Below are 11,097 nucleotides of genomic sequence, written 5' to 3'. Positions count from 1 at the left end.
ATGACAGCAGGAGCGGTGTCGGCTCCGCTCGTCATTCCCATCATCATCCACCTGCAGACACACAGAGCCAAGAACCACATCGACACCAGCACACCTGTCTCCATCCAGTCAGGTACCACCACTCACCTGTCTGTCCTTCACCCATGACAGACTTCCTCCTCTGTGATTGGTCACTGTCAGACCTTTGAAAGCTGCATGAAGAAATAACATTAAACCTCACAGACTTTAACTCGGTCCTCTGAGACTAAATGTCCTGAATCGAAGCTGAAGCTGTCAGAGCTCCAAAGTTCAGCATATTGTCAAGTCTCAAAATGATGAAGTCAGTTTCATATCACCACCTCCTGGATTTTAGAAGGTGGAGTCACGTTTGTGTGATTTATGACGCCTGAGAACTGCTTTTATTCAAAGAAACAGATAAAGGAAGGAAACGAGAAGTAAAGGGGGACATTAGTTGAGCTGGATCCACTCACGTGAGCAGTGACCTCAAAGTAGCATCAGAACATCAGGAGTGCTTTGATGCTCTAGAAACCAACTGCCAGAGAGGGATAACACATGAACATGTTGACCTGATGGTGGCGCTGATGAAGAGTCAGAGGATCACCAGAGTTATTACAGTTCATCCTGAGGGGACAATGAAGGTCTGAACCACATCTCATCACAGTCCATCAACAGCTGTTGAGACGTTTCAGTCTGGACCAGAGGGGAGGACAGACAGAGAGACAGACAGAGAGACAGACAGGCAGACAGACAGACAGACAGACTGTGTGGTTAAAAATACCACATTTAGGCACCACAGGGCCTCCATAGACTGTATATATATATATATACACAATATAAATATATATATATATACACACAACTGATGAATAAATCAAATTGATAAATTGATTTAAAAAACTGCACTCACAGCAAACACACGATCAGCTGAGAGCATGATCAAGACTTTTCTGTCCTGGGTTTGGCCTCTCAGGCAGTATTAATTGTCAGGCCGCCGCCTACTGGTCGTCCTAACCAGCTGCAGCTACCACTACTGTAGTATTAATACCAGTGGTACCAGGTGTATTTAACAGGTGTTTCTGTTTCTGCAGACACTCCTGGAGTGCTGATCTTCTACACTCTGGATGGGTCAAAGCCGGCGGTGGTGCAGCGGAGGGGGTCAGCAGGCAGCAGCAGGAAGTACAGCGAGCCCATCCTGCTGCCTGCTGGTCGAGTGGCTGTAAGAGCTGTAGCTGTCACCAGGTAACTGCTCACCTGACACTCTGAGGAGGAACACATGCTTCATACTGGGAGGTTTCATTACAGCCAAAAACACAATCTGTCTGTCTGTCTCTGTCTGTCTGTCTGTCTGTCTGTCTGTCTGTCTGTCTGTCTGTCTGTCTCTGTCTGTCTGCCTGTCTCTGTCTGTCTGTCTGCCTGCCTGTCTGTCCGTCCGTCTGTCTCTGTCTGTCTGCCTGTCTGTCTGTCTGCCTGTCTCTGTCTGTCTGCCTGTCTCTGTCTCTGTCTGTCTGTCTGTCTGTCTGTCTGTCTGTCTGTCTGTCTGTCTCTCTCTGTCTGTCTGTCTCTCTGCCTGTCTGTCTCTCTCTGTCTGTCTGCCTGTCTCTGTCTGTCTGCCTGCCTGTCTGTCTGTCTGTCTGTCTGTCTCTGTCTGTCTGCCTGTCTGTCTCTCTCTGTCTGCCTGTCTGTCTCTCTCTGTCTGTCTGTCTGTCTGTCTGTCTGTCTCTCTCTGTCTGTCTGTCTGTCTGTCTCTGTCTGCCTGTCTGTCTCTCTCTATCTGTCTGCCTGTCTGTCTGCAGTGATGGTAGGGAGAGCTCCACAGTGACGAAGGTTTTCTCAGTTGAACTTGTGGATTCAAACAACAGGAAGGACAACGAGGAGAACTTCCTGTCCAGCGACCAGCAGGTAATCAAACACAACACACTGTGTTTCCAGACTACGTTTCCCATCAGCCCCGGATCTCCCTGCCCTGCACAGGATCTAAATGTTGGCAGCGAGTCTTCCATCGTCCTGAAGTTAATGTCCTGATGACTCATTGATTAAAATACAGGTTTAAGTTTCAATGTCTTCCAGTCTGTCCACATTCACCAGTCGGTAGTTTTCATTTCAGCGTCCGTCTGAAGGAACCTCGTGGTCTGCTGGTCACTCTGCTGGTTCTTCGATGAGTCCTCCAGGTCTGATCTGGTTTTTCTCATTTCAAACACTGCTAATGGTGGTTACTGTACTATAATGACATAAACATATAGGTCAATTCTTCTGCTAAAGACTGCAGTTGTGATATGTATGGTATGTACTACTATGTACTACATCTCCAATCATGTTTCTGATATCAGTTTCATCTCTGTGTCCACTACAGAGATGGGTCCACGTGTTAAGCCTAGTTTAGCACAAAGACTGGAAGCTGGGGGAAACTGTTAGCTTAGCAGCCCACCATCAAAAGCGGAAAAAACACCTTCCAACAACTCTGTCCGTCTCAAGTCTGTCTGACTTAGATGTTGTATGTTGTTAGCTAACAAGCTAATCAGCAGACTGTCTGCTTGATCAGGGGTCAAAATCTAGAAGTCAACTCTATGCTAACTGGACCTAGAAGCTAATATTTAGGGCCTCATCTCAAGTTGTGTTCATTGTTGGCATTTGAGACAAACTATCTGGGACTTATTGTACTGACAGGTGACCTCCTCTGAACCACCCGAAGACAAAATAAAATGACATCATTTCCTAAAGAAAGACTTGGGAAGTCCTCAGTGACCAGCCCAGGATGCGTCTAGCTTAGCTTAGTGCTAACAAAACACGTAGCTGCAGCAGCCACTGATCATTCTAGAAAGAAACTGATGTCGACTGACGCTGTGACAGATTTACTAGGATATTGCTTCACTTCATTCTTCCTGTCCTGTTGTTTGTCCTCAGAGCCGAGGATGATGGGAAACACCTCTCCCCAATCAGGTCCTCGTTTTCTGAACAGTCGACTGGGCTCTTCGACCACCACTGCCCAAACTGGATCTCCCCAACGTTCCCAGTCAGCGGTAAACAGACCAAACAACACTAAACATCACCAACTCGTCCTAACTAACACCACACCATGCTGTGGTCCTGAAACATGGCTGTTTGACTTTTATTTTGTTGTATTTCCTGTCTGTCAGAGTTCAGGTGTGTTGAAGCAGCTGAGCAGTACGCAGATGTCCCGAATCTACCGAGAGACCGACTTCCTGCGGTACGAACAGAGACGCTAACATGTCGGCTAACAGCTTTTAAGAATCAACTTGGTTTGGTCTTATTCCTTCGTCTCAGTTCTCTTTCTTCCCAGAAGGTGAATCAGGAATATTTTAGGACCTTCTAACTTTTTTTTCTAGTGCTTCCATCAGGGCAAGACTTCCACTGCATAAACTACATGGCCAAAAGTATGTGGGCAGCTTAACATTTCAGCCATATGTTTCTCTCTGCATAAGTTTCAAATCTCCGTCTCTATGTATCACCCCCTACAAACAGCTTTAGCTTTCGTTTAGATTAGATTCCCTTCCTCCCTTCCTCCCCCCTGCCATCCACAAGCTGATGAACTGAACCGCTGATTATCTGGTGTGAGTATCACAAAGCATAATCAATATTCTTTTATTGAAGTAGTCCAATTAATCATATCAGGTTAATCCTCTTGAAATGTATCATCTTGTTTTCAAGGCCCAACACAAACAGAAAGAAAAGAAAAGGAAATTAATTCCATCAATTAGCCAATTTTTTACCAATTAGCAATTGTTTCCAGGGACAAAGAATCGTTTTAAGCAATACGGAAAGTTAAAATGAATGCATTTCATAATCAGTTGATACTAATGAAATCATCATCTCCATAGAATTGAAAACAACAATCACAAAAGAATAACAGATCTTTAAAAAAATAGAAAGTCCCAAAGTAGAACCTTGAGGAACACCTTTTTGCTGAGTTGCACCGTTGCACAACAACACTTTGCTTTCTGTTATGAAGGCCAACAGCAGCATCATTTCTTGCATTTTTCTTTGCATGCGTTCTGTTTCTTCAGAACGCATTCACTGTTTACAGGAATTAATCCACCCGATGAACCTGAAGATTCACTGACAGCTGTCTAACTCTCTGTTTCTGTCTGTCTGTCCAGGTGTGCTCAGTGTTTGAGTTTTCGTCCTTCAGATCCCTTTGCTCGGTTCTGTGCTCAGTGTGGAGCTGGGGTTCCTCCCTTACCTGAACAGAGGCTGCCCCCTGCTGAGGGAGGACAGGTACTGCACAGATCCCCACTTAGTTTAACAGCTAAATACACTCATTGTCCAGTTTATTAGGTACACTGTAGCTAAAGTAACGCAGTCTGTAATCCAACAGGCCTGTAATAAATCCTCCATCTATTCTGTGCACACATCTACTTCCTGTCTGTCCGTCCTGAGAGGGATCCCTCCGCTGCTGCTCTTCCTGAGCTTTCTGCCATTGAAAGGAGTTTTTCCTCATCTGGGTTGAGGGTCTGAGGACAGAAGGTGTCATACTGTAAAGCCCCTGAGGCAGATTGTGATTTGTGATGTTGGGCTGAATAAATAAAACTTGACTTTTGGAGGCTGCAGTTTGAACATTTTGTACAGTTCAAGTGCAACACAAACGACATCCTAAAGTCAGCTTGGAAACGATCTGGTTTCCAGTCCGCATGTAGTTTAACAGACAGTGTGATGTGATACTGAGTTAATGTGTGTGTGTGTGTGTGTGTGTTTTGTTGTCAGATGGTTTGCTGTGTGTTCTGTAACACTGTGGTTCCTGTGAACACTCGGACCTGTTTAATCTGTGAAGCCTCCACCCATCAACAACTGCAACCACAGTCCAGCCTCACGCTGCAGGTATATGTATATATATGGTATATATATATGTAGTATGTATATGTGAACATACACACACACACAGCAGGACGTTCACCTGATCAATGTGAACCTGGAAGATAAAAAAAAGTTTCACTTTTCTTTATATAATGATGTTTTATCAGTTGTTTCTTTTCTTAATTAACATTAATACTGTAATATTGTTACTTTATTCTCATAATATTATGACTTTATCTTGTAGACTTTGTCTCATAGCATTAGATCTTTCTTAAAATATTACATCTTTATTTACCGATCTATCAGTCCACTTACCTTCTCTCTGTATCCATTAAATGTGATTTCACTTCAGTTGTATCTTTTCTAGATTTTCTCATCATTTATTTCAACAGAAGAACAAAGTGTTTCCTTGTGATGGCTGTCTTGATTATGAGGAGTAAACCCTGTTTATCATGTGATCAATACATCTGATACGTCTGTTAGCAGTCACAATATTCAGTGTGTGTTTGGTGTGTAGGATCACGTGACGTGTGTTTGCTGTGGAAGTGGGAATCCAGCTCACATCTCCAGCTGTTTGACCTGCGAGAGCCGCCTGCAGCCGGTAACACACACACACACACACACACACACACACACACACACACACACACACACACACACACACAATACTACTTTTACACTCTGTTTTAGCAGATTCACTGCAGAGATTAGCTGTGTGTTAATGTGTGTGTGTGTGTTACTTCAGGCGGTGTGTGTTGGAAACAGCGCCCCCTCTGTCCCATCAGCAGACAGCAGGATGTTGTCCTGCTCGAGATGTAAACGTAGAAACCAGTCTGATGCCAGATTCTGCGACTGGTGCGGCTCAAAGGTGAAGACACACCTGGACAACACCTGGCTCCTTTAGAAATTCACACTCACACACCCCCTGAACCTTAATGTTGTATTTCATTGATGTGTAATGTTTTCATTTTTCTGTTGTTAGTGGAGGCAGTCTGCCTCTGCTATAGCTAGCTCCGTGCAAGACTGGAGGCAAAAGAAAACTACTAGCTTAGCATCAGCGTCAAAAGAAAAAAAAGACCTTCTCAGAACTCTAAAGCCTTCACTTGCTTTTTATTTTATGCTAACCAACAGTACAGCAACCAGCAGAGGCTGCGTAGCACTAGCTCAGGCAGAGACTTCACACAGGTAGCCTAGCCTCATAGCAGACCTCTAAAATGTAGCCCACATTTCTATTAAGTGGTAAAAATAATGAATGAATGAATGAATTAAATGAGATGCTACGCCGCTTGCTTACTGTAGGAAGAACTTATCAAGATTCAAGGTTAATGTATTTATCATTTTGAAATGTAAGTTGTAGCCCCTTCATGCTACACACATATTTAACATATATACAAATATTTAATTTATCAAGGTGTTTTTTTTAGCATAGCACTGAGTTTAGAAGCTGTTGGTCACATACTTAACACCAACCGGCTAACTAAAGATTAGCATCTTGCCATAACTTGTTACAAAACAATTTGTACATGATGGATGCTTTAAAAGTAATCGTAGCTTTGAAGCTAATGTTAGCATCATTTGCCCCATTGTTGATCATGGAATGGCTAGTTTCTTGTGAGTGGATTTTCAGTTCTTCCCTTGTTGAATTTTGTATTTTTGATGGGGCTAGGCTAGCAGTTTATTCTTGCTAAGCTAGTGTGGAGAGTGAAGCATTGTGGGAAAAGTAGTGATGTGATGTGTGTATTTCTAGCCTGGTCATGCAGCCAGCTGTGTGATTTGTTGGCGCTGCGGAGCAAGTGGTCACCCGTACGCCTTCTACTGCGCAGCCTGCGGCGTCTTCCTGGAAGCTCCAGCCCCGCCCACATCCTGCAATGACATCACACGACCTGTTGGGGGCATCGCCACCAACCGGGTATGCTGCACTGCTGACATCATGTCAGTCACATAATTCATAATACAGCATATCACACATTAAACACACTGTTCTCCAACTGTGTCTAACTGTGTGCAAGCAGACTTCAGCCCCGACTTCCCATGATGCCACCTGGCAGGCCACACCCTCCTCTGATCCTGCTCACGACAAGAAGTTAGCCACGCCCACTGCAGAGCGGTACACACAGACTGTTGGACTCTATTACCCATCAGCCACTGAGCTGCAGAGGAAGGAGCAGCAGAGGGCGCTACAACTCAGCAAGCAGCAGGCGACAAGAGACTGCCAACCGCTACTGACCGCCATCAGCCCGGGCCGAGGTACAATACTACTGATATTACTAGTAGTACCACTACTGCTGACCGCCATCAGCCCGGGCCGAGGTATAATACTACTGATACTACTAGTAGTACCACTACTGCTGACCGCCATCAGCCCGGGCCGAGGTATAATACTACTGATATTACCACAAAGAGACACAAAATGTCTAAAATGTCTTTTGTTGTGGTCGTATTTGTCTGACAGTTGCCACAGACACAAGGGGAGTTTCTGAAAAGATAATATCAAAACTAACTAACTAACTAACTAACTAATTAACTAACTAACTCAACTGCCACAGAGAGACTCATTGTTGGTAGTTGTTTTGTGTCTCTGGTGGTCTTGCTCCTATATATTTGGGGACGGGGGCCTGTTGTCTCATAATCCGTCCATGTCCTCAGGTTACTGGAGGAAGCAGTTGGATCACGTGTGTGCTCACCTGAGAAGTTACGCTCAGAACAACGCCCCCTTCAGGGCTCTGATGGGAGAGCCTCGCCTGGGCCAGGTACGCCACACCTCACCTGCACCTCACCTGTACAACAGTGACATCACCTGTGGGATAATCTAACTAAGCAATGCATGTCGGTAAAAGGCTACATTTATATAGCATTTTTATTCAAAGCAAGGTTTTTGCTGCTCGTTCATGCTCACGCTCGCACAGCGATAGCAGCGAGCTACCACGCAGGGAGCTGGCAGCCGGCAGGAGGCGCCGGGAATCGACGACCCGCTCTACCTGCCTGGATGAGGTTCAGACTGAGGTTCAGACTCCACATGTCTGGGAGGGGTCGTTTAGGTTGTCAGCCATCAAGACCACCTGACCAGGCGCAGGGGGTGTTGTGGTTGACTTCCTGTGTGTCAAATGACGTGTTGCGGTCCTTCTCTCCTCCAGATGGTTTCTGCTGTGATTCAGGAAGATCGCTACGAAGTTGGCCTGACCATCAGCTTTGTGTCGGCCGGACGGGAGGAAAAACAGGTCTGTTCTAAAACATGGACCCTGAACCTGCAGAAAGACTACATTTATAAAGTCGACTTGTTGTTCACTGCATGTGTTTCATAAATAAAGTCAGCTGACAGTGTGTTTGGGTACAGGTGGGTCCAGCAGGTGACCAGAGTTTTGGACTGACTGCAGGTTGGACTGAGACTCTAAGCAGCGTTACAGAGCGATCTGCCAACAGCAGCAACCTCAGTAAGAACCAGCAGCGTTAACAACAACATTCATTTAAAGCTCTGACAGTAAAAAAAGAAATTTGAGCAGGAATCAATCTGTCAACATTCAGAGGGTTCAGATTCAGATTCAGATTCAACACACCAGCCGCATCCTGTCGCATCGTTTGAAGCATGAAGCCAACAGACAGAAGTATTCAGTGTACGGTGGCCTGGACCTGACCCACGATGACTCCTCCTTGGTGTGAGGGCCAACATATAAAATGGACGCTGGTGTCGTGATGCAGGTCTTATGTTGCGTTGAGTCATCTTTGCATTGACTTCATATCCAGTCACAGCCGCCACTCAAAACACGCCGTGTCAAACAGGAAGTGAACAGTGAAATTCATTAGTGGGTTCTGGTGGAACAGGTGCTGGAATCTTGGTGATGTACTTATGTGTCTGGTGAGCTAACTAATATCATGCTAGCTAGCCAGTGACATCTTAGCAGCCAGAATAGCTAACCAAGCAAGCTAGTTTGCTACCACTCTCAAATTTGGCAGCACCAGTCTGGTTCAGTCAGGTCTCAGTTTCAGGCCTGTGCAGAACTCTGTACCAGTTTCAGTCACACCAGAAAGTCACACTAAATTCATCTGAAGGTCCTCGCTAAGTACATGGCGCTAGAAGTTTGGTGAAGAAGTGACAACTCAGGGCTAGCTGGTGTACCTAACAAGCTCACTGCTAACTGGACCTTTGTGTGTCTGACAGGAAGTAATCAGTCCACAGGTGTGATGAAACCTCCCAAACCAAACCTGACACCCAAACCTCCAGTAAGAAACGATCTATATATGGAACTCTGCATGTGGAAACTCTGTCTGATTATAAAACATAAGAAGAAGAAACTGAAGTTCTTAAGTTGTGATCTAAACTCACCTGAAACCAGACTTCTGCTGCTCTCTGACTTCCTCTCTGATTGGTTCTCCTGGTTCCAGGTGAAGGATGGCCAGCTGCTGAAGGAGCTGGGTCCGGGTCAAGGTCAGATCAGCGTCATCCAGCAGCTCCTGGATCAGGTACGAGCCTCTGCAGCCAATCAGCAGCCTCCTCTGTATCACCTGACGCAGTTTACACTGAATGGTCTGTTTGTTTCCTGATTAACCACCAGGGGGCAGACCCCTCCTGCTGCGGCAGCGATAGACGACACGCTCTGGCGGTTGCCGTGGTGAACGGTCACCATGATGTACTTCCTGTTTTAGTGCAGCGAGGAGCTGACGTCAACCAGCAGTCCGGACCGTAAGAAGACGAACGCAAACAAAAAAAAACAGGCAAAAACTGAAGATAGACTGACCTGAATATAATATAATATAATGTAAGATAATGTAATGTAATATAATGTAATATAATATAATGTAATATAATGCAATATATTATAATATAATGTAATATAATGTTATGTAATATATTATAATATAATGTAATATAATATAATGTAATGTAATATAATATATTATAATATAATATATTATAATGTAATATAATGTAATGTAATATAATATATTATAATATAATGTAATATATTATAATGTAATATAATATAATGTAATGTAATATATTATAATATAATGTAATATAATATATTATAATGTAATATAATGTAATGTAATATATTATAATATAATATAATGTAATGTAATATATTATAATATAATGTAATATAATATAATGTAATGTAATATAATATATTATAATATAATATATTATAATGTAATATAATATAATGTAATGTAATATAATATATTATAATATAATGTAATATAATATATTATAATGTAATATAATATAATGTAATGTAATGTAATATATTATAATATAATGTAATATATTATAATGTAATATAATGTAATGCAATATATTATAATATAATGTAATATAATATAATGTAATGTAATGCAATATATTATAATATAATATATTATAATGTAATATAATATAATGTAATGTAATATAATATATTATAATATAATATATTATAATGTAATATAATATAATGTAATGTAATGTAATATATTATAATATAATGTAATATATTATAATGTAATATAATGTAATGCAATATATTATAATATAATGTAATATAATATAATGTAATGTAATGCAATATATTATAATATAATATAATATAATGTGACGTGATGTAATGTAAGTGAACACCTCCTCCTCCTCCTCCCCAGGATGAAGAACTCAGCTCTGCATGAAGCTGCAGCTCTGGGCTCTGAAGGTCTGCAGTGTGCTCAAGTCCTGCTCAAGTATGATACACCTGTATGAACACAAACACACGGTGAAAATACAAACCGCTGAGCTCAGATGACAGTTTAAACTGATGATTTAGTTTAAGACGCAACATTTTTTTAATAAATGAAATCATTCAGTGAATCTGAAACATTCAAAATGACCAAATGTGAAGTCACATGGTGAACTCCTGATTGGTCCCACAGGTTTCACTTCAAATTAATAGCAACAGAGTTTGAGATATACAGTAGCTGTTGTTGTTGTTGTTGCTCCTCCCACCTCCTGATGTCACCATGACATCACTTCCTCAACTGGCTTCAGGTGTAAGGCCGGCATGAGGCGGAGGAACGCCGGCGGTCAGACTGCGTACGACCTGGCGGTGAACTCGGGCTGCAACGACATGGTGTCTCTCCTGGCTGCCTGGACTGGACTGGACTTACTGGGCAAACTGGGCAAACCTAAACTGAACCTGGATGTTTTCTGAAGCCGTTTTCACTGGTTTTATCTAACAGAGATGAGTTCCTGCAGGTTCCTCTCACTGCTTCGTCACTTACTGAAGGCACTGATTGTGTTGGTCCGCTGGATGTATTTTCTTTGAGATGCTTCTTTAGTAT

The 11,097-nt window shown here is 42.8% G+C and overlaps 1 protein-coding gene across 1 annotated transcript; it reads left to right on the top strand.

The window, feature by feature from the left end:
- Window positions 1–11,073, top strand: dzank1 (double zinc ribbon and ankyrin repeat domains 1). Its single transcript, XM_070923184.1, has 20 exons — window positions 1–112; window positions 1,089–1,239; window positions 1,794–1,899; window positions 2,105–2,168; window positions 2,938–3,017; window positions 3,135–3,205; window positions 4,116–4,233; window positions 4,720–4,833; window positions 5,327–5,410; window positions 5,555–5,677; window positions 6,557–6,718; window positions 6,819–7,056; window positions 7,456–7,559; window positions 7,944–8,027; window positions 8,144–8,240; window positions 8,966–9,027; window positions 9,190–9,267; window positions 9,360–9,487; window positions 10,426–10,500; window positions 10,805–11,073. The coding sequence occupies exons 1-20, from the start codon at window positions 1–3 to the stop codon at window positions 10,965–10,967; spliced, it is 2,214 nt and encodes a 737-aa protein (XP_070779285.1). The 3' UTR covers window positions 10,968–11,073.
- Window positions 11,074–11,097: the final 24 nt, after the last annotated feature.

This window comes from Enoplosus armatus, chromosome 2 (assembly GCF_043641665.1).
Source record: "Enoplosus armatus isolate fEnoArm2 chromosome 2, fEnoArm2.hap1, whole genome shotgun sequence".
Lineage (NCBI taxonomy): Eukaryota > Metazoa > Chordata > Actinopteri > Centrarchiformes > Enoplosidae > Enoplosus > Enoplosus armatus.
This window is presented reverse-complemented; position numbering and strand designations above follow the sequence as displayed.

Bases quoted from the DNA above. Each gene is read 5' to 3' on its own strand.
- dzank1 (XM_070923184.1), top strand. From the start codon at position 1: ATGACAGCAGGAGCGGTGTCGGCTCCGCTCGTCATTCCCATCATCATC. The intron at 1,240-1,793 runs GTAACTGCTCAC...GTCTGTCTGCAG, and splicing joins AGAGCTGTAGCTGTCACCAG to TGATGGTAGGGAGAGCTCCA. The intron at 4,234-4,719 runs GTACTGCACAGA...TTTTGTTGTCAG, and splicing joins CCCCTGCTGAGGGAGGACAG to ATGGTTTGCTGTGTGTTCTG.